The sequence below is a fragment of the Sceloporus occidentalis genome, unplaced genomic scaffold (assembly GCF_023333645.1).
Source record: "Sceloporus occidentalis isolate IW3139 unplaced genomic scaffold, rSceOcc1.0.p SCAF_87, whole genome shotgun sequence".
NCBI classification, from domain to species: Eukaryota; Metazoa; Chordata; class Lepidosauria; order Squamata; family Phrynosomatidae; genus Sceloporus; species Sceloporus occidentalis.
Window position 1 is genome coordinate 2,826,281 of NW_028317067.1, and position 23,661 is coordinate 2,849,941.

At 38.7% G+C, this 23,661-nt stretch overlaps 1 protein-coding gene across 1 annotated transcript; it reads right to left on the minus strand.

Moving 5' to 3' along the window:
• Positions 1 to 7,218: 7,218 nt before the first annotated feature.
• Positions 7,219 to 22,610, minus strand: LOC149284922 (extracellular matrix protein 2-like). The gene is made up of 10 exons (XM_089496057.1): positions 22,361 to 22,610; positions 20,648 to 20,699; positions 18,929 to 19,161; positions 17,754 to 18,044; positions 14,414 to 14,529; positions 13,770 to 13,902; positions 12,862 to 13,019; positions 8,513 to 8,652; positions 7,760 to 8,086; positions 7,219 to 7,399 (listed from the first exon to the last, which is right to left on the minus strand). The coding sequence occupies exons 1-10, from the start codon at positions 22,608 to 22,610 to the stop codon at positions 7,219 to 7,221; spliced, it is 1,881 nt and encodes a 626-aa protein (XP_089352183.1).
• Between the last annotated feature and the right edge of the window lie 1,051 nt (positions 22,611 to 23,661).

The following is a 23,661-nucleotide window of genomic DNA, read 5'->3' on the forward strand; positions in this document are numbered from 1 at the left end:
GGGTTGAACTCAACCAAGAAATGTTATGCTGAGTTAAACCATACTTCATCTCGGAGAAACTGGATGGGTTCCAAACACATCTGCAGAATCAGGAGAGTGACAAAAAGTGTGGGCAGCTGGAAACTTTCAGAAAAAAAGAGCTTTACAGTAATGCAACTCCACCGTCTATGTCACTGCTGTTTTATGGACATAAGGGATTGCCTGTATTATGTTAACACATCTGTAATGACAACACTGTCCATCACAACTACAAGACACACATCAAGGGATCATACACATGTACATCTGCAAATGTCGTGCATGTGATCCACAGCAATGAATGTGAAACAGGATGCTACGTTGGAGGAACCGGCCAGAAACTGGAACTAGACACTCCGCTAACATGCACCAAGGTTGGCCACCACTTTATCCAGGAGGACCGCTCCATTAAGGACTTCAAAAACACAAAATCCAGAAAAAACATTTGAAATAAAGATTAACCATTTCAACACTAAGGACACCAGACTAAACACAGACATAGGGTTCATGTCACATGATCAGAACTTCATTTTGGTGATTTTATTCTAATTTATGCATTCTGCCTCACTTTGTTTATTTGTCTAAAGACATATGTATGAGTTTTTTGTTTCAACAATGCCATCTCTTCCTTTACCGCTACAAATTCCTCTCACACTGGCTAACCTAATTTACAACCACCTTAAACCACAGTGACCTGATCCATCTCTATATCATTCCTGTTACCGCCCATACTGCTGCCGTTTGATGTTTTGTGACTTGATAGAGGTTGAGGGAGGTTGATACTCTTGATTGCGGATCCTTAAAGTGGAATGTTATTCCAATAAAAAAGTATTATTTTATATTGCGGTACTCTTTTTTTTTTTCCCCCCAATTTACACTCCTAGACTAAGACGGCTATCCCAAGCTACATATGAATGGAAATGTATGCGTCCACTTGGAAATCTTTCCATTTCTCTCTGTTGCAAGTTGCTCTGCCGTCATGTTGACGTTGCTCGAGGCAGCCCCTGCGCAGGAGGAGGAAAACAACACCACGTTATTAGCTTCTAATGCAAACTTCTCCAAGGTATGACTAAGGGGCTGTGAAGGGTGACTTGAGGGCTGTGGATGGGTGGACATCTGTTGGCTTTGGAGGGCTGAGTTGGGGGCTGTGAAGGATGGAAAGTTGTTGGTGGTGAACAGGTATATAGTTGATGGCAGTGTGTAATGGCACTATGCAGTATGTAAGGTAAGACTTCAAATGCTACGATTTAAATCTGTCTGGGGCTAGCCCCACCGCACATATGGCTAGCCTTGGCTGATCCTCTTCTCAAATCGTAACTCTGTGCCTTCATTCAAAAGGGCCCACACTTTGTTCAAAAGTTTGAGCTCCGTGTTAATGAAGGGACTGACCTCTGCTTCCCTGTCACATCTGCCTGCAAGAAACCCAGGCAAACGATATGAGGCCCTATTTATCCTAGGGAAATGGGTGAGAGTAGAAATATTGTACACAATAACAAAAGTTGCCAACACAAGGTCTAAAGCTAATAAGCCCTGACAACTAATTTACTAATTTATTATTCCCATCAATTTCTGTAAGAAATGTATTTCTCGTTCATCGAATCTGATTACCAATAAAGCACTTTACTGACAATTTTTAAAGGGAGAATAAAAAATACATCTTATTTGGAACCTCTGTCTCATTATTCATCTTTTCAAACCATTGCTTTCATTTACATTTTTCATGTCTCTCCCCTTTGTCTGAGTTTAATGGTTGTATATGCCCCCTCTCCTATTAGATTCAGATGTTCTAGAGCGCCCTCTCCTGTTAGTGGAGAGCATAACTAGCAAATATAAGCCGTCACAAAGAGTGAATTTTTTTTCCACATATGTTTTGCATTTGGACTTTCAAGAACACAGTGGCCTAGATTTATAAAAGGGAAAACAAAAATGAACTATTGGGAGCTAAATGTGAGCCTTGTTATTCATGCCGTCTTTATGCCTGCTGTGGGTTGTTATTAAAATGAAATAAATTATTATACTCCTTGCCATCAATAATTTACAATTCCGAGGCTAGACAGGAAGTGTTTGCATAAATTAATATTTTATTAATATCAAAAGTTCCCCAAATTTACCATTTTTATATTGTGTCTGGTAATGCAAGCCCCTTCAACCGTGCTCAGGCCTTGTGAGCTCTCGGAGGTAGGCCTTTTAAAAATAATCTTTGGAGAAGCTGTAAGCTGAGCTAATTTTTAGTGACTTTTTGATTGTAATTCTAATTTAAATAAAGGTCTTAATATTGAAGTTGGGGACATGCAGTTTGGCCATTTATTGCTCCTTGTAAAGGGAAGCCGCAGGGTGGGAAGCCCTTGGAGCTTTGGAGTAGTTGTAGCTACTCCAGAAATATGGGGATGCAGAAGAAAGTTCACTTTAGGGAAGTCAAACAATTACATAATGACCACAGTAATAGGTGTTGTTGCCTTGCAGTGTGTATTAAAGGGCCCTTAAAGCTGATACATTTTTACATTAGGGACCCATAAAACCTAGAGGCGACCTTGAACTCAAACATCAAAGGATTCCAGAACCTGGCAGAATCAAAAGTCTATGATGAATCTTCTTGGTATATGGATGAAAACCAACATTTTTTCACTAGGCTGCGTTGTATGGTGCACAGTATATACTTTCTGGAAAATGTACTTTTTGTTTGAGAAAGAGATCAGGATTCCAAATGACTAAGGCAACTAATTAATAAAATAACTACCGGCAATTTTTTCCTTTTGATTCTCCCACGGACCTCGTAATTCTTCAGTCAAAATTGACTTGATGGAATGGTCTGTTATTAGGATTTAAGTAATGGAAAGCTGAAATTGTAGAATGTATAATCATACAGGAAAGGGAGTAGAGTCCTGTGTGTCTAGGCGTCCCAAGACATGATCCTCCTAAGGAACGAATTTTAACGTTTCTTTCCATCAGTTGTGTTCCACTTGGGCAAATGCCTAATTGTCAGAACCTTATAGAAGTCTGTTTGCGTTTCTCTGCTTGGTATTTTCACCTGCCATAATCATAACTAGCATGTTCCGTAAACAATGAGCCACAGACCCCTCTAGTGTAGCAAGCTCAAAAACATCCCATGCTTATGCCAGCGGTATAGCCTTACTCGCCAGATGAACCATCTGGTTTAATGTCAAAGCGTTCTTGAAGGACGACTTAGGCCAAATACTTTTTTAAGTCCCACGGAATAAAATATCTTCTCTTTCTGGATAAAATACAATGCTGTGTACAGTAATGTAGGTTAGGGCTGACCAAGAAAATGGTTTTATCTCATTTTGTTCCAATAAACGTCCTTATCTGCAGACCTGGAGGCCGCCATTGTTGTCAGTCAAGTGATATTTTGGGTGCCTTTTTCTACTCAAACACCACATTGAGCTGACTCTTTATGGCAATGCTAATTAAGTCCAACGCCTCATAGACATTAGTCATTGACATCAGGATGGTGAATAAAGGGGTTATCCTTATGTAGACAAAAGGGAAGCATATATATATTTATATATATATATGCTGAAAATGTAGGTTCAATTAGCATATACTCAATATCTTAATCGCTTCTGAACCTCGGTAAAACATGAAAATGATGGATTTATTTGTATGCTTTACTGATTAATGTGAACATCGATGCGGCCTGCTGACCTTATGATAGATCCAGATTAAGCCTAAAGTACATGACACAATAAAGCATTGTCTAAAAACAAAATGGCATGCTTTCTTGTTCCCGTTGAATGACCTGGGTGCACTCACCAAACCCTGTTATGAAGATCACCGGGTCCATTTCTAATGATTACATAGGAGACACAACTACAGAAAATTACAAGCTGTTGTTTTTCCATTTTGGTTTGTAAATGCGTTTTGTTGAACAAGTGTTCCATTGATATATGTGTATGTAAAGTAAGTATGAAAATAAAAAGCTAAAAAAAACCAAAACTTTTTAAATACAACATATATTGTATTCCTCCCAAAAGTATTATACAAACCCTCCATTGCCTACAAGCTTTAAAGGTATTAAAAATCCATAAAAAATAATGTCTGTAATGAGCTACATAAACCAAAAAAACCCAAATGCTTTTGGGGTATTACTGATGTTGCTAAACATAAATTGGGTTCATTTTTAGCATGGTAGGTATCCCATGGAAGAAATACTATATAAAAATAAAATAATATTTTATTCCTCATAAATGCTGCGATCTATTCATAAATATACGGATTTAAACTAAAGCCATACTTTTATTTGTGTTGGTTGTGTGCCTTAGTGGTCATTCCACTAAATGAAAATCCCCCTAGATATACACGTATAGTCACTGTATATATATATATATATATATATATATAAATATATACTGTATATATACCAGATCTGCAAGGCAGCGCATGCAAGTAAGTTATTTCAAAGATACATATGGTAATGATAATAAGTGCATGACTTTTTTGCAAATCACTTCCAAGGGCAAAGGGTAGGTAATAGCTCCACATCCCTAAATGTTAACGCTTTCCGTGACAGAGCTGCAGGACCGGACTGGCAATGACGTGGTGGCCCTGGCACTTTAAAACCAGTGGCCGCCTGATAACGTGCGGGCGATGGCTGGATATGCGCAGCCGCACGCTACGGTTTTATGCTGGAGTGGCTCCTCTGTTTCCATGGACAGGAGCAAAAGACGGGGAGATTGTGGTCATTTTCCAAACCGCACAATTGCTGTAGGTCTATCTAAACAAAATATTATGATTGACTTTAGGAAGGTTCAGTGGTTTTCTTTAACCTAAACACCAATGAAGGGCTACACCGTCACAACAAAGTAGACCTCCCGTCAAAGTTGAACATCCCGTCTAACTTGTCGCAAGCAGCTCTGCGTATTTTGTTTTTCATGTTTAGTAAGTATGATATATTCAGATGATATGGATATAAGCAGAATTGAAGGCCCTTTGGAACTGGTTATAAAGCTTAATGCACAGCTCTATAGGCATTCTACATTGGCGTTCTAATTGGCACCTACACTTGACGTGTCTACGCCTGTGTAATTAAAGGCGTAATTAAAATAGTTCTTCTTTCCGCAAGTATATTACTATATTTTATTGTCGGATCATAGCATAATCATGAAGATATATTGTAAAATCACCCAACTTTTAATTTATCTGTAGTTTCAACCGTATCCTTCCCTGATAATCAGGGGCAAGATGGTCCAGAGGGCAGGGAGGCAATTACTCCCCCAGGCAGGTCCTAATTCTCCAAACAGGTGGAGCCCCCTGGCATTGATGTTACATGCCCCCAGGCATGTGCCAGCCTACCCCTGCTGCGTACAAGCACTGGTGGTGGGGTTCATTTAACTTATTTTCCACTGGTGCACTACCAAACCAGTTGCCAATGGGCTAGGAACCATGCCCCAAATTGCCTCCCTGTAGTTGGACCAAATGCCCCGCATTCAGAAAAAAAAATCATGAAATGCATTGTATATTTTAAATAATGGTAACTAAGAGCTTCTTACGAAACAGAACACGAAATAGATGACGATTTTTATTCCCCATTCATTTGGGAAGGAAGAATTGCTATAATAAACCCATTTCATTGTTCCTCAGTGTATTTTACGTGGTATTGTTGCATGAGAGCACATTGAACAGATCAGAGGATCGTTCAGACGTTTGGGCAGACAGGAAATATCGAAGTGTTTGTGTTTTTCTCTCCACGTTTCTGTCAGTGTTCATTTATATTTCCTGTTCTAACGAGAGGCCCGATTTGCTGTCAAATTACACAGCAAAAGTGAACTAGGATTGTATTGAAATGCGGCATGGTTTATAATCAGTGGTGTATTTATCTTCAGCGCTGCCCCAGGCCTACGTTTTGGAAGCTCCACCAGCCTCTCCATCCGCACCATGTCCTGCTTCTGAGAGCTGAAATATGACATCATATGTCAGAGCTCTGTATGTTAAAGGCATGCAGCTTCTTTTAGTGCATTCTATAGAAGCTATGGCTGCCTGGCACAGTCCTCCACAGTGTTAATAGGTCAGTTGGGGAGATCACTTATCTCATTTAATCGGCCTATTGAGCAGTGGAACCACATGGAGCCTGATTGCCCAATAGGGTGATTGGCCAGAACAGGCCATTGGTTTGCTTGTATGACCTCTTAGACCCTTAACATTAATGGGGATCACCTATTATCAATGGAGCAGCTGATGTGGCTGCTAAAACGATTGGTTTTCCTTCAGGTTTCAGAACAAAGATCTTCCTGATGCACTTAACATGAGTAGTAGACACGTTTTAGTCTATTATTCTATGGAAGCATCCATCATAGGTAGTAACACAAATTCCTTTCCTTTATTCTGCGTGCTGTTTAATCTGTTGTAGAGGTAAATGCTGAGTCCTTGAAGAAAAATTGTACCAAATATAAACCATTTCCTTGAAATATAATGTATGTCTTCTGGCCATTTTTTTAAAAAATTATGTAAGTTATTTATATAGAGGAAATATAGAGGAGCTTATGGGCCTGAATGGGTTTCCTCTTGATCTATACATTTGTGTGTACATTTAAGTGGTTAAGGACATATTCCTTAAATTTAAGTAGAGGAAATGTGAATCCAGTATAATTCATGGAATATAATACAACATTTTCCCACAATGAAAGTTAAACATTTCACATAAGCATGTGTTGTCATTTTTTTTTTTAATTATAAATTGTGATGACCTCTGGCAACTGTCTCAAGTCTGTATTTTTAAGCTGTTTTAGAGCATGTAACCAAGAATTTCTGAGAAACTGAAATCTTAACGAAAATAAACAACGAGTTGCTGAGGGTTTAGTCCTCTTCAACAAGAAAACTATGCATATATAAATGATACAAAATTGAATGTGATTCCGTATATATATATATATATATGGAAGGTTTGGAAGTTCAACAGTACTAAAAGTTACATTTCTAATTCTGCGTTTAGATATGAGTGTTAAATTCAGCAGAGTAGGTGGGACAGCACATTTCATATAGGAACACTATATAGGTTAGCTGCCATTACAGTGAACTTGTGGACTGGCCCAAAGTATGATCCCTAGAATGACCTATATAAACCAAAGTCAGAGCAGAGAAGGTTATGGATAGATGACAAATAAGAAGCCATCGTGGGCTTCAATGACATCAATTACAATTTCTTTATGTACACTATAAATCAAGTTCCAGTGTTTATGTTCTCCATTAATAGTCTTCGTATTCATTATGCTGAGGACGCAGTATGACGCTGTGGTAGGTTTTGATGCAAGAAAACGCGGTGGGGGGGATCAGGCGCCTATTAATGAAATTATGTTCAAGGTGCACAGATACAAGATTGGAGTCTTCAGATATTCTAGTATCGCATATGGAATTGAGAGGGATGTACCTACAGAAAGAGAGAGAAACATGAAAACAGTACTGTCAGCATATGCCTTTTACTATTGATAGTATTGGTGGTCTAAAATAAATTACCTTATGTTCTAAAAATATCTATATGTTATATTAAAAATCTTTAATCTCTTCTTTGAATTTTAAGATATATATCACACTTATGCTAACATTACAGCACCTACAACACAACATAGACATTTCTAAGTACTACCATAATGCCACCAGCCCTGGTTAACACAGATGACTTAACTTAGCTTTTTGTGTCACATGGGAAATCCACACAATGCAAAGATATCACATTAGGTTCCTACATGGTTATGCATTACACATGAAAAGTTCATTGAATTGAACCCACCTAATTTTATTGAAGCTTACACGGAGGACTTGTAAATTTTTCAAGTTCAGGATACCGCGGGGTATGGACTGCAGCAAATTGTTATCCAGCAAAAGTTCATTGAGGGACTTATAGAGCCCAAAGAAGGACACTGTGTGGATTCCATCATCTCTCAGGTGGTTGTGTGAAAGGTGAAGAAACTCCAGTCCAGGCTTCAAATGGGCAAAGACATAGCCTGGGATCCGTTCAATCTGATTATGGTGCATGAAGAGGTACTTTAACCCCCGGGGTAAAAAGGATGGGACATGTACCAACCGGTTATGGGATAAATCCAAAGATTCCATGTTCCTGAAAGATGAACCGGCATACAGTTTTGATTAAACCCAGCTTATCTTAATGTATTTAGGTGCTATATTGTTTTACATGTCTATGTCGGTCACTTAAATACCTTTTTGTTCAACCCCATAGACACAAAAATAACTGGACACCCCCTGTTGTCTTTAAACAGTATATGTGCTCCTTTTATACAGGCTATTTCAGCATGCATTGGGCAACACAGGATTATGCACTTTGAGTATTGTTACCCTTGCCATCATTAGCCAAATATTTTCAGGCATCTAGTTTTGGCTTGCACCCTTGGCTGAATGGTGTTAGCCTTCCCCCTGATTCTATTCTCCTTGAACACTCGTAAACCTTAATTGACGATTAGTGCAATCTGTCATTGCCCCTAGACTAGGTTTCTTGGTTCCTGTACTTTGGTTTCAGAGTACTCACAGCAGGTCGATCCAAGCACGAGGAGCAATGTGGTTCTCCTGCAGCCTGTTGTTACTCAGCACAAGAATACTTAGGTTCAGAGTCTTATTCAGGATCCCTTCAGATATAATTTCAATGCGATTATTGTCCAGATGAAGTTCCTGTCCAACAAAAGATGACACAAAATAATCTATTTACTAGGAATCAACTTGTTGAAAAATGTAGTTTCTCGAGAGTTTCTGATTTGGATACGCCCGAAAGTCAATTTCACTTTTATGTCCAATGCCAGCTGGGAAAGATACATTTTAATAGGAATGAGTCTGCTCAATCCATCCATGCAAGGGTAAAGAGGGAGAAAATTAAAACTTAAATAGGACACTCAGCTATCAAATGGGTTAAAGTGCATATGCTGCTTGGAATGTCCATTTAAGTCCGTTAAGACTGGCAAGTTGTTATATAAAGTGTTTAAAATAAAATTTGAATGAAATTGGAAGACTTCCTTATGATCAACTACTTGGTTTTCACTGATGTGCCTACAGGTTAACAGTGGTGTTTGGCCAAGTGACAACCCAAGTGTGTGGAGATCAACGGTATTTTTGACAATGAATTTCCATAGCATTCACTACCAAATGACATTAAAACTTTTTATATGTGATCAGTGACACCCTAAACAGATTAAAGGCCGGCATGTTGAGTTCTATGTACTTATTTAGTCATCTTACAAGATGTAGTTAAGCAGAATGCTGCTTTTGGTTGATACTCTGTTTAAATACGTCTGCAGACTTGGCCGTGACCGCGTTCTGGTAAAACATTAAAGGAAACGTTGCTGCTATAATTATCATGCCAAAACACTTTGATTTTCTTTTTCTCCAAAGAACACAGTAAAAAGCTTTCTGGTCTAGAATACAGAGACTTTTCTAGATATGCAACATGTCTGCAAGGGAAACTTTTACAGATTAAAACCATCATAGTAGGCAACTTACTTATCATAGAATACAAGGAATGCTTTCAGAAAATTGTTGGTCAACATTCTTTCTAATGAACTGAAGTCATGCTACATACACAGGATGGTCATTTAACTCTTGAGAACTTTTCCAGGAGAAGACTTAGTTAAGGTCCATAAACAGACATTTTGAAGCCCAGTGGTGAGAAGCAGATGGTGAGAAATATGCCCCGGTATCAGACAAGAATAACATGAAAGCAGAGGGGTGAACAAAAGCCTAGTAGAGAGGCTCTTACATAAGGATTGTTTGAGATTAAACCACAATTGCTGCAGAGCTGAGTTCCTTCTGAATTTGGTTCACCTTTTGCTAGATGTCACAGTGAGAGTGGTCAGAGGCAGGCTAAGCAATGGGACACCTGAGCACCTACTGAGCGCATTAGGAGAGTATTTATACCAGAGCCAAACATGCATGACCCATGGGAGACCTCCATGCACCATGCCAAGTGGTACCGTCAACCACTATCCCCTATCTTCCCTGTATATGTGCCTGATGTACAGAGCACTCACACAGTGAGGAAAGCATGGGAGTGAATTTTCTAATCAACAGCGGACACCTGCAGCTGAATACCTCTTTGCGACTAATAGTTACTGGGGAGGAAATCCATAGCACGGGACACAAAGACCAGGTAAATAACATTCCGGGAATTCCATTGCTTTCAGTGGTGCTAAGACCACCTTTCATGGACAACTCAAATCTGTAAATTCTACATAGAGTAAAGAATTTGACGGAAGATAAGACCCATTTGGCCCATCTAGTCTGCCAATATTTCCTAATGTAGAGACTCAGACCTTAATCAGGTCTTAGATTCAGGCTACCCATGTGCCAATCCCATGCATGTTTAAATTCTCTCATTGTATTAGCCTCTACTACTTCTGAAGAGACCTCTTTAGAGATGGGTATACACGTGTCTTGTCAAACCACATGTTTTAGTAAACAGCCTTCGGGGAAAACAAACACTCTTTATAAAACGTGTTTTTGGTTTTGTCTAAGTTTGTTCGTTGATAAATAGCCCCAATAATATTGGAATCTGAAGAAGGTAGTGAACTACTCCTGTGGGCAGTAAAGAAGGATCCAAATAAAGGCATGAATGTGCAACTATTCATAATATTTTAAATACAATTCCAGATGTTACAGAGGAAGATGTTACTTCCCAACATACTGGCAGAAACTATTTGCAAATGATGACATTGGTTCGATAAGCAAATACAGTTAAATAAAATATCCCTGGAATTTCCACAAAGTCTTGGCTGACATTTGCTTGAAGTTGGATATGTTAGAAAAAAGTACATAATATGTTCTCTGTTTCTTTTAAACAGATACATTCATTGAACCAAAATCATAGAGACCATTACTCCCCAAGACTGTTTGATAAGCTTACATGTACTTGACTTGTAGGAAGCTCTGGGAAATTAATTAGATACTTGTGCACGCATGGTGGTTTTCTTTGCTTATCCCAAGGAACCAAATATCTACAAACTCTTTAAGAAAAAGAGTATTTTTCAAGTGATTCACATTTTCTCATTTTCTTAATGAAAGCAAGAACGATGGAGGATATTCCCATTGTTATCCATCTCTGATAGGTTCTAAAAAAAGGCAGAAGCTGTAATATTGTAACGGTATCGCTAAAAACCATATTCTGTCTGCCATGAAAATAATTCATGGCCAAGAGTGCCTATAATACATTTTTTAAGGAAAATAAACTTCTTAAGGCTTTTTTCATTATTTGGTTGGGTGCATGACGTGGAAAAAACAAATACGTGGGGAACAGAACGGAGTGTGCTGGATTAGTACGTTATGAAAAAAGAACAGGAGCCCACTAGGGAGGACTGATAATTCTTGCATTAGAAGAGAAAGCCCAAGCCAGGAAAGAACACAGAAAGGATACGTAGCTGGGCAACGTAACTCAGGTATAAAACAACATCTTCTTATCAGAGTTAAAGAGAAATTGCTGCTTATAGGGCTGGACACAACAGCCAATATCCCTCCAATACACTGATTAGGATGAGTATGAGCAAAAGTGGTTGGAGTGCGATCACATATTGATTTAATATGGGATGAACTGAGGTGGGGCTAATATTAAGCCAAATAGCTTGACCCTATGGCTTTAGTTGGCTTCATCGTTAGCTTGGCTAACATTTTCTGGCACGACTCTTTCTGTATGAAAGTCTTTACATGGAACATAAGACCCATCCTTTTTATTTAATGGTCCATTAGCCTGCTTATCAGGCTTGAGCATAATGGTGCTGGTCGAGTGCCAACTAGGTTCAATCCTCAACCTCACCTCTAGGGGAAAACTAAAGAATCCAAACACTTAATTTTAACATTAAATATGTTCATCAATGGCTATTAATATGCAGGTTCCTGGCTAGTGCAAAACAAGAACTAAAATCAGGATACTTAGTTCTGATGTTTCAGACACTTTCAGATTCCGTTTAGTTTTGTTGACCTACAATATGTCAGAATAGAATAAATCATAATATACATTTCTTTTATAGTCCCAGTTACATAAATGGCTGGCACATTCAACAGCTGGGGTTCCAGCCCAAAGTATACTGAGGAAAAGCACAAATAGACTAGTAGTTAGTTCTCCAATGGAAACATAGGGAGCCAACGGAGAGAAGTCAAATGTCTACATGACCATGTCTATTTCCCTTCGCAAACAAAAATATTAAGAAAAAAACATCTATTTGGCTTTCCTCTGAGGGCAGAAATAAGAATATAAGTTTAAGTTTCCATAGAGTATTGCCTGCAAATTACTTTGCAAACAACAGTTCACTGAAAGGACCTGCTGTATTGCAACAAAAAATAATGTCTGAAGAACCACCTGGCATTTAGGTAGTCAGCCATTCTGGGGTGTAATTACACGACTGCCCTGTCTACAATACCTGGTTTTTCAACGGACCACTACTTCTTGTCTAGTAACAACTCAAATAAAATACAAAGGCGTTCCCCAAATCTGGAAAGATTTCACTACTAAAGCCTGGGAATGCCAATTTCAGCAGAGGTGGTGTGGACATTTCGAATATCCACTCACTTCACAACGGCCCAATGACTCTTCTACTTCCCGAAATCATGTCACGAGGCATAAATGATGACAGAAAATCTGGGCCATTTTAAGGCCATTTTTAGCAAAACATTTAGGGTGAAATGTTTTGGACACCTTTACTTAACACCAACTTTTCTTAAAATAATATTTTGTGGAGCCAAAATTCATTTATATAAATACCAAATAATGAATCCTAGCCAGCTCCCTCGTTCACCGTCACTAGTAAATAAGGGATGCAGCCTTGGCCAGAGATTTAAACCCTTTTTTCACGCCTCCTGTGACCTTTATTATTATGGATAGATATCTGGAGGATCGGTTACCTGCAGGGATGCCGGAAGTCCAGATGGTATGGCTCGGAAATGATTGTGGTCCAGGCGCAAATAAGTGAGTTTCTTTAAAGGCTTGAAGGTGAGAGGGTTGACATTCCCGTCATGGAAACTGTTTCCTTCTAATTCCAGATTCAGTAAATTGCTCAAACCTGTGGATTGAATGAGCAGAACATTATTGTATAATACTGGTCATGTAAGGAACCAAACAGCCATTTTAAATACAGAAGGCTATAGCACCACTTGGGATAGTCCCATGGGAAAATAAAGGTTTCTCCTGGTTTATTAAATACTATATTTTATACAGCAGTGTGTATCGTTAAAGAAAAATCTTATTTCTGCATTAGAACTGGATGACACTATAGTAGTTAATGATGTGTTGTCAAAAATCATTATGTGCCATTATGTGGGATTATTATTATTATTAATTTTTATAGCACCATCATGTTCTTCAGCAGTGTACCATGGTTTTGCTGTGTCTATTTCTGTAGGTGTGAGAACAATTTGGGTCAAACAGCTATTTGTGCCACCACTGGATTCATGTGCGGTTGGACTACAGCTCTTATCATCATCTTATCAAGGCCCTGGGTTTGTGAACTCTTTTGATGCTATCACATCTTTTTCTCTGTACAGGGAGATGCAGTCACTATGATTGCGCAATAGGTCAGGATCATGGTAATTTATCATACGACATAATTTGTTTTTCAGGTTCCAGACTGTTTAGAGAAATGCTTTTGGGTTAGGTTTTGTCTTGGGACTTTTCAATTGCACAGAGAGTCTTCTGGAACTGAAATGTGCTTTTATGCAAATTGCCAAATGACTGGAAATACGCTGAATTTGCTGAAGTTTACTAGACTTTGCTTGATGTTCTAAGTCATGTGAGTGCACCTTGAGTTCCTTACCACGGAAGCTGTGTTTGTTCAGTTCCCGGAGATTATTGTCATTGATTTTCAGCTCCTGGAGGGATTGTGGAAGGATCGGGAGGACCGTCAGGCGGTTTCCATCCAGATTAAGACGTTTCAGTTTGGTTAGGTTCTAGAAAAAAATTATTTCATAAAAAAAAAAAAAAAACTATAAGGATTTTATTTTTGAATAGCAAAGCAACATGATGCTAATGTTACTGCCCATGAAGACGTTAAAGGGAATTCATCTAAAATGTAATCAGGGTTACAATGTTACTGTATCTTGCTCTAGATATTGTGGGTAGCTCTCACAGTTACAACATTTATAGTAGAGCTCTATATTATCTATATTATCTTGATATCCCCTGAAACAACGATTAATACAAGTTAACGATATATATATTTACTCATCAGCACCAAAGAAGAAGAATCTGTGGAGGAACAATGATTCCTACTCCACTCTCAAACTTTTTCTATCTCTTTAGAGGTACTGGGTCAAGCAGCCATGGTCTACAGATGTCACACGGGTGAGTAATGGACAACCCTTCATAATCATAATCAATCATAATAATCCTTACAAAGACATACTTAGTTAGTTTCTACTTTCATGTGTGGTATGCCATCAATAAAATAATTTAACTTACCTGAAAAACATCAGTTGATAACCCGGAATCACCCAGTTTGTTCTTGCTAAGATCCAACCATTCTAGATTGGGTAAACCAGAGAAGGCTCTTGCAGGGAGTTTGGAAATCTCGTTATCTGGGTGGAAGGAGAATTAGAAATGTTTTGAGCTTTCCCGATTTGATACCTGAATTTGGGAATGAAACCAGTTGGTGAAGATTAGCATGATCTTTAGTATTGAGGATACAGATCTGCCTGCCCCAACTAGATCCTCAGGAATAGCCGCTAATAAAAATCCCACTAAAATAGGTGGTATGCGGTATAATTGCAGGAGCATAGTCTTTTTGGTGCCTAGGTATGTTACGCAAAGTATGCAGCTCATTTCCAAGAATTACATAGCCCGGTAATAAAACAGTTAATAGCAAATAGAACTGCATAAGTCAAACCAGCCTAAATCTCCAAGCAGCACACAAGGAAGCCACATCTCTTAACCCTCGAGGACAGTACTGAGAACATCATTTTGGACACACATCAAAGAGAGAGGCTGGTGATCAGGACACGTTCCCTCCCTACTTTCAATCTTTATAAACCTTTTGAGCTTGGGGCTGTGGAAATCATATGTATACTGTTACCATAAATAATACCTGCTTGGCAATGCAAATAAAAGATTCATCTGTAACACATCAGTGCAATTTAAAGGCATTCTTATCTCTCAATGACAGGAACTCTTTGTAGGAATTTCTTTCGATGAACATAGATTTGTTCAGCTAGTAAAGCTCTCACCCTCTGTGACACCCACGTATCCATCACAGTTGCCAGTGTATGGGGAAGGATATTTATCTATAATGGTTGGGAAGCATTAGTTTATAAAATGAACACTGCAATACTGCACATATAGGTTTTTATGGTAGACAGGAGGTCAAGGCAGTCAATGACCACCAGGAGGACAGACGGCCTACAGATTTTTAAAGGACTCCGAATATAATTTCCATGGGAGCCCAATGTGACCAAAAGTATGTGGACACCTGACCATAACACCTATATGAGCTTGTTGGACATTGCCTATGTTAACCATGGACGTTAATGTAAGGTTTGCCCCTCTTTGCAGCTATCACAACTTTTTTGGATTTTTGACAGCCCACGTTTATGATCACTGAGCTCTTTAGTATAATTCATTCTACTGCCAATGTTTGTTAATGGAGATGGCTGCCTATGTGCTTGATTTTAAACACCTGTTAGCAAAGGATGCGACTGAAAGATTTGTACTAAATAATTAGGGGATGTCCCAATATTTTTGGTCACATGTGTACCAATGTAGGCAGTGTGGCCAAGTGGCTTTTTTTTCAATGGGGAAGGTAAATGGTAAGAACTTTTTGGGGCTGCACTAGACTAAATGACACCCTCTGCGAGAGACCCTCGACTGAGATATACTGTAGATGTACTTCAAATGGATTAAGCAACTGCTTTATCACTTTTGATTAGCTCCCCCAAAAACAAGAAGTCAGCCATGAGATATTTTCAGTTGCGTATTTAAATCTAATCAGACTCATTACCTTCGACGTTCTGACTTTTTAGAGAAATCACCCATGCAGAAAAAAACATGTAGAACAAATTTAGTAAATGTCACATTAAAATGGAGGTTCCACACTTTCATATATGTTTTTGATGTAAGTGGCAGCCAGTTGATGTATGTAGCTATAGGTGATTTCTACCAAACGAAGACTGGTGGCAAGAGTGTTATTAGAAATAATCCAATTTGGTTTTGGCTGTTTTTTTTTTTGTGGAAAATGGTAATTGGAGCTAAGACTACATAAAACATTTCACAATACTTTGAAAGCGATGTTCACAGGCTCACCACAGACCCATTCCCAAGACTTCTGCTAAAAAAAAAAAGACAGATGCTACACTAATGTTGCTAAAACGTAGTTATGAACCAGGAAAACACTACTGCTTATGTAGATGGGTAATATAAAGACTGCACATATTTTAAACAGCATCAGCACACTAAGCATCCAAGCATAACTTTTTGATGTGCCTCGGACACCACAAAAATTGACGGTTTCATCCAATGAAGACCCTCCAAAACCACTCAATGTAGGTTCAGCCCATAGACACTGGATTAAAAACATTTTTTGGTCTGCTGACTGTGATTGAAGGTGTGATGTCCTTTATTTAAAAGACACAAAATGTAGACAACAGCAATTGTAATGCCAGGGCTAGTTATCAGAGCTCGTAGATGAGCTTTCTTTAGTTGCAGATGTCATCCAGATGAGATTTGCTTATAAAGACTTTTCTCAAATCTAAATCTAAAATTACGCAACAAATGGTTTTAATAATTTTCTTGTTGATGGTTTTCAATCTTACTGTGCCAAAATACTGTTTCGAATGATATTCACCCTGGAAGAGAGACGTCACCTGGTTTAAGTAAAAAAACAAATAAATCTAGTGGGGATTGTACTAGTAGTCTGGCCTTTCAAGAGTAGAGGTGGTTTAACATACTCTCCAGCCCTCATGTATAAATGATGAGCGTTACCTGAGTTATTTTTTGAGCTTTGAGTTTTTTCATTGAAAAGCACAGAGGAATTCCTCGAAATCCTCTCTATACATTTAGCAACCAACCCCCAGCTCCATTCTCTTGCTCAGGACTTACGTTCAGATGGCTCCATCAATGGAAGCCCTAAATGTGGATAGACTACATGTGAGGTTCTCTTTGGAAGTCTTGCATGAGCCAATACTGGAGCATTCCTAAACAGATGAAACAGAACTTATGTATAGAAAGGATTCTGATGAATCCCACTATGCGTTTGGTGACAAAAAATTCTTAAAATACTCATTATTTTGTTATTTTTTTCATTTGAATAGTAATAAGATAAATGCTTCTCTTTCAGCCCTGAAAATGGTTTGGTTTTGTAGAATAACACAGCAGACACATCTGTAGCTAAAGGAAATGTATAATTATATTAATGAGAAGAGGTGGGAACTGGTAATCTCAAGCTCTGCTCTCAGCTGGGTATTTAAGGAGAAAAAAGAGATACTCGGGACTAATTACACAGGAGGCCCAGCCTAGACACCATCCACACATAGACACTTTGACACTTTGACACATAGACACTTTGACTAATGCAATTCTATGAAGGAACAGACTCCATTAATATTGCCATAAAAAAATTAGCATTGTGTGCTGTTCGGGTGGGAAACATAACTGACAACAATGGTTTATCTGAACCTAATGAGATAAAACCAAGTTTTTGTCATTGCTAACCTACATTACTGGATACAGCATTTATACTAAGGGAGAAAAGTATTTTTGTCCATGGGATGTCCCCTTTCATGTGGCATTAGATAAACACATATTGTCCTACCTGCCAAGTAGAGTGTCTTCAGCCCCAGATCTGTCATTAATGGAAGGTACTTCATCTTTGTGTTTGCACAGGCAATGGTGGATTCTGCGAGAAGGCAGCCGCTGGGGAGTGAGGGCATGTCATTTTCTGTCGGACGCGTCGGTGGTTCTATAACAGGGTCAGTTGGGGCAGGAGTCAAGCTATCAGCAATGTCCGATTTCCTGTTTGTTTCAACCTGATCTTCCTTTATCTTTTTTCCTGCACTGGAATTCCGTGTTGATTCTTTCTTTACTCCTGAATGTTTTCTTCTCTCTGAGAGAAAAGAAGATGTAGAAGGGTTATTACCGTGAACACTCTTGATAAGATGGATATCCGTGCATCATACCAAGAGAGAGTCTTTAGTTAAAGTTTGTGGCCAACATAAAAAAAGACAAAGTTATATATGCTTTCAGAGCCTCAGAGATCTCTACTTCAGATGGAATTCTGGGAATTCTTGATAGACAAATGGACAAAAGATATGGATAGTATCAAGGATGAAGAACCAGCGTGTATAGATGCTGAATGGCAGATTTATTCAAGCTAAGCCAAACTGATTTGGCCAATGATTAATTAACTACAATTTTCATATATACTTTAAATATATAATAATCGTTAATGCTGGAATTGTATTTTTAGATTAATATCAATGTCACATTGCATAAAGTAGATTTCTTTTTAGATTCATGACACTTCATTGTTAAATCTTTGTTTCCTTAGCTAGAAAGGTCTGTCAAATGCTACGCAACTTCATTGTTATTATACTATCAATAAGATACTGGAACTATGAAGCTTCAACTGGGTAAGAGGCCAACCTAAGTCAGTTATGTGGTCATTTACATATAACTAGGTAGGGGCAGGCCCTGTCCAGTAGTTGTAGCTTTTGTCAATGTTATCTGGTATGTATTAATGCTGTTGGCATTGATCTGTCTATTTCTGATTCATGGCACGCCAAAAAATAAAATACACCTATGTCAATAAGAGCATGTCAAACAATCCTGCCCTGAATGTGAGAACGTTTCCAGTGAACTAATTCTAAGCATGCAGACATGTAGATAAATACATAGGGTATGCCACTTTTTAACCTTACCCATGATTCCATATCAGTGGATGTTCAGTGATGTGCAAACTTACAAAACATCTACTTGTTTCTCCATTACCTTCCGTTGGGGGTTCCTTGCGTTGGGCTTTTGGAACCTCATGAACTGATGCTTTCTTTCCATTTTGTTCTTTCTTTGATTTCCCAAGAACCATACTCTTCTTCTGATTGCTTGTCTGTTGGTTGTCATTGTGCAGTTCCTTCTTCCTTGAGGGGGTTCTTCTTTCGACCACTTCAGTCACTTTGCTTATCTCTGACTGTTTCTTTGTTGTCTGAGTGCTCACAGATACAGCACTGGCATGTGTAGTTGTGGAGAATCCATTCTTAGCTTTGGGTTGTCTACCTCGCTCTCCATTGCCTATTGTATCATCCTGGTTTTCTTCTTTTTCCTTCTTCCCTTTTATGTTTTTTTGTTGGTTGGGTTTTGGTGTTGGCAGGAAGACCGATGATTTTGGTGGTCCTGGAGTGTAACCAATAATATACGGAATATAGTTTAAAGTTGAGTTATTGACTTCTGTCTTTTGCCAAGAATTGATTAGTGATACATGGAGTATTGAGCTATCTGAGCGATTTGGAATGTGTTAATTATCTATTACCCCAGTACAATCTGGAAACTGAGGGTGATTTAAAGTATAACTGCACATGGAATATGGATATATTTATGGAATTTATGAAGATTCATCTCATTCATCAGTTCATATATTTTCCTAGTATACTTATGGATCCGTTTCTTTGTAATTGTCTTCTGGTGTTGAAGCCAAGTAGAAGACACTACATAAATATTTATTAATATATTTATTAACACGTGTTGTAATATTAACGCTTATTGTTTGGCTGGTAAATGTTTCTTTCATCCAAATGGCAAGGGTTTAACCATTTCAGATACAGATAAACAGTAATTATTTGAGCTATTAAATGCGTGTCGTGCCTGTTTTGCTAAACACTTCTGGTTTAAGAAGAGAAGACACAAGTCCATTGTTGCAAACAAACCCCACATTAAAGTGACTTCAAATTGTGCCTCAAAAAGGGGGAAAAATTACTTCTTGATCCCAAAATGGCTGGAGATTTCTCACTAGATCAAGAAGCTATAACTACTCATGTCCTTATCATAATCATTTTTTAGCCCTGTATATTCATCTTTGCTAAAAAGTCAACTAGCCCATATGGTATTCGATAGGTATCTATCGAAAATGATAGCACAATATCTGCGGGTAGTGGATTACACATCTTTAATGTTCTTTTTACAATCCTATTACAAAATAGACGGTCTTCTGAATACAGCCCTGACTAATGGAAACCAGTTAAAACATGCATGAAAAATGTATGTACCTATGTGTCATGTTTCACCCTGTACCAAATCGCACCATTCATGAATAGTCTAGTCTATGACTGAACTGTTTGAAAGAAAGTACTTGCCTGTTTTCACACATGTTGGACAACATGACCCTGGAGGTGTTTGTAGTTGGCCTGAAGGGCACGAGATCGTCTCACAGCTGTCTTGCTGGCACACCTGCTTGCCCTGATCACATATACAAATAGTACAAGGACGAGGTGCCCAGGCTGCACCGTCATACATGACCATCCCGTTCACTATGCATTGTCCTCTTCCTGAAAAGCATCAGGAAACAAAATGACTTATTGTTTTGGCACTTTATCTTGCAGAACATAAGTAATGTTATCGGAACCCTAAGAGTAAGACACCTGCAGCCATTATATTGTCATCCAAAAATGAGGATTTAAGATTTAAAAGCCATTCTGTCCATATGTGTTATTCACATACTTGTATTCTAATTTTGCCCTACTTCTGTAGGTACGCCTATATTTGCGTTCATCTAAAGTATTAACACAATCGCAAAAAAACAACATGGTGAAAAAGAAGCAGTCATTTTCCCGTTCCAAGGATTCCTATGTTCATTTTTTCTCCCCATCAAGTGATTTCTCTGGTTAGATCGAGTTACTGCGCATGGTTAGCAGAAACTTATATGGCTCTGGCAGCATTTGTAACGGTGATAGGAAGTGCCAGGGCCACCTCATCATCTCCAGTCCAGCCCCGAAGCCAAACATTTCATAGCACAACTCTGGCGCTTGGAAGATTAATATACTGCTAGGGGTACTACAGCCATGACTGGACCCTTGTACAGAGAAGGGTAAAGATGAGTGTGTTTCCATTAAACATGGCTTATTGTATTGTTGGGATTTTTATTGTTGGGAATCCTGGTTTCAATCAATGCTGGTTCCCATTAAGTTCTTGCCATCTCTTTGATGGTGGTAAATCTTTTGAATCCACGGGGATGTGTATGCGGCAACCACAGCCACCTTGGTGTCAGTTTCATTTTAAGAAGGGAGGAGCATAACTTGCTAAATTAACAACCAAATCCCGCCAATATTTCACTAAATAGAGCCTGTGCACTTGATGATGTAAGCACAGAAAAACGCCTGATGGAGATGTAGACAGTAAGATAAATACGATAGTACTGCTCCGTGTGTAATACAGATTATTAAACAGACCTTAATAGACCAAGCACAGTACGTTCCCCTTCGCTGGGTCTGTATTTCCACTAGATGCTCACCTTTGATCCATAACCTTCTGTCTGTCGTTCCACACTCAGCAGACAATGTAAGGCATCTGTACAATATCATGTTTCATATGAAAACCGATCACTAGAGAACTGTAAAGAAGTCTACCTCCTTTCAGAACTGGAAACAATGAGACTATTCCCCCCCTAGACCACTAATCGAAACCACCTGAAACAGACAAAAAATATCTCCTGTTGCTAAAACCCAGGTCAATCACCAGTTAAAATGTTGCATTCATTTTGCACTGCCGGAAAGGGTTGGTTGTCAAGGTTTGTGGGTGATCTAGTACATTAAAGAGAAGGGCAACCTCTGGCAACCTGCCTTCAGAGGACTACTGCTCTGGAACACATTTATAGCTTGTAGTCACACATCCATTCTTCATGGTGCTGTTCCACTATATAATTGAGCTCTCTACCATTGTATTTTTTTTTACAGAAGGTTTAATTAAATCATCTTCACCGGTTTCATTGAATTGAAGGTTTTAAGAAGATTTTTTTTAGTTCTCATGGCAACAGCCTATCAGTGACTGCTTTTGTGTCACATGACATTTAAGCGTTCCCTGAAAAATCATGAATGAGACAAATTTTTGTATCTTAAATGATTTATGAGGATGGTTTCACATATCCTACTAAGTAACTTCCCAAGCTAAATGCCCCAAGACCAATCAGCATGCCACCTTCTCCTGGCTGCACTGAATAATCAATTAAACCCGTTACACGAGACTGTCCCCAAAAAAACTGGCCGACTTTCTTAATTTGCACAAAAGATTAGACTTTAGTTGTGATCGTGAACCTTAGCTGTCAGAAGATGACTAACCACAAATTACCTTATTTTATAAATTAAAACATATTGCAGTGGTTATGGCTCTTTGGTTTTTAGGCTATATATAACTCTAAATATACAAAAGTTACTTTACCTGCCACCAGAGTATTCCCAGCTTGTGTATAAGTCTGCAAGGAAGGATTCGGGTTCCTTGACTTCGTTGGTTCTTGCTTGGAAGTTTTCTCTGTCCGTCGTGAATCTTTTGTGGTCACCGGAACCAGACGAGCTCCTTTTTGGAGAATTTGGTGTAAGCGTGTGTTGTTGCCGGGTTTCTCTTGAGATCTTTGGGCGCATCCTTTGAGTCCGAGAACGCTCAGCGCCAAAAGGACAAAAATCAGATTCATCTTGTAACCTGTTTTCTTATATTATACAGAACACCAGAGTGCACACTCAAGCAAATCAAAGCTTGATGTCGCCTTCTCTGATCTATAAAGTAACTGGGAGGTTTTCTCAAAACTCAACTCAAGTCTTTTCCTACATGAAATCCCCAAGAGGGTTAAATTTAAACATATGATAAACTCCTTCTTTTTTTCTTACTTTTCAATGCGAAGTGAAGATTGTTTTCTGTCCAAACAAACACTTCCATCAGCTGCAATTTCTCTTCGTTTTTTCGGTTAATACGCTGCAGCCTATTTTCTCGACAAACTATAGTTTCCACAAACTCAACGTTTTATCAAACAGGAGCGTGTGAGAGATTGGAAGCGTACCAGGGTGGCTGTCGGTGAAGTTACACAGTGGCATCTCACGGCAAGGTCTGCGGCCTAGTCATCATGAATAGAGCCTCTGTTTGTTCACAAGCAGAGCCCAGATGGGGGGGGGAAAGGGAATTAGACTCATGCTAATACACAGCAAGCTTTCTTGGCATTTCCTGTACAGCTCGGCAATATGGAAAGGGTGTTGGAACTTAATTCAGCTTTCCTACACGAGCCTGACTGTATTCACACAAACCCCCCTCCCCAACACGGTTCTAGGGTCAAATGAATTTAGACAGCTTATAACATTTTGTAAGCCCTTGTTAAATAAAATAGAGTGATAAAGAGAGAGTAATATATGCTTCTTCGCCATATTTCTGAATGCGTTTAATATAAATGTTGCTTCTCGTCTTAGAACCTATAAGCGACGGATCAAGTACTTGGGTAAGATAGGCCCGAGCCACTATAAAGTATGGGCGATAAGCTTATGGTCCATCCTACCAGCTGAGACGATAAAAAAAAAGTTTAAAAGTGTAATAAAATTAACAAATAACCATAACTTAACAAGCACGCGGGTTAAGCTCATATAACTGCTTTCATGTTTATAATATAATGAACTATAATATAATTGTATCATATTTACAATGTCTTTAGTTATTAGTGGTATCAGGGCTATAAGATAGGGTTGGATGGAGGAAAGTAG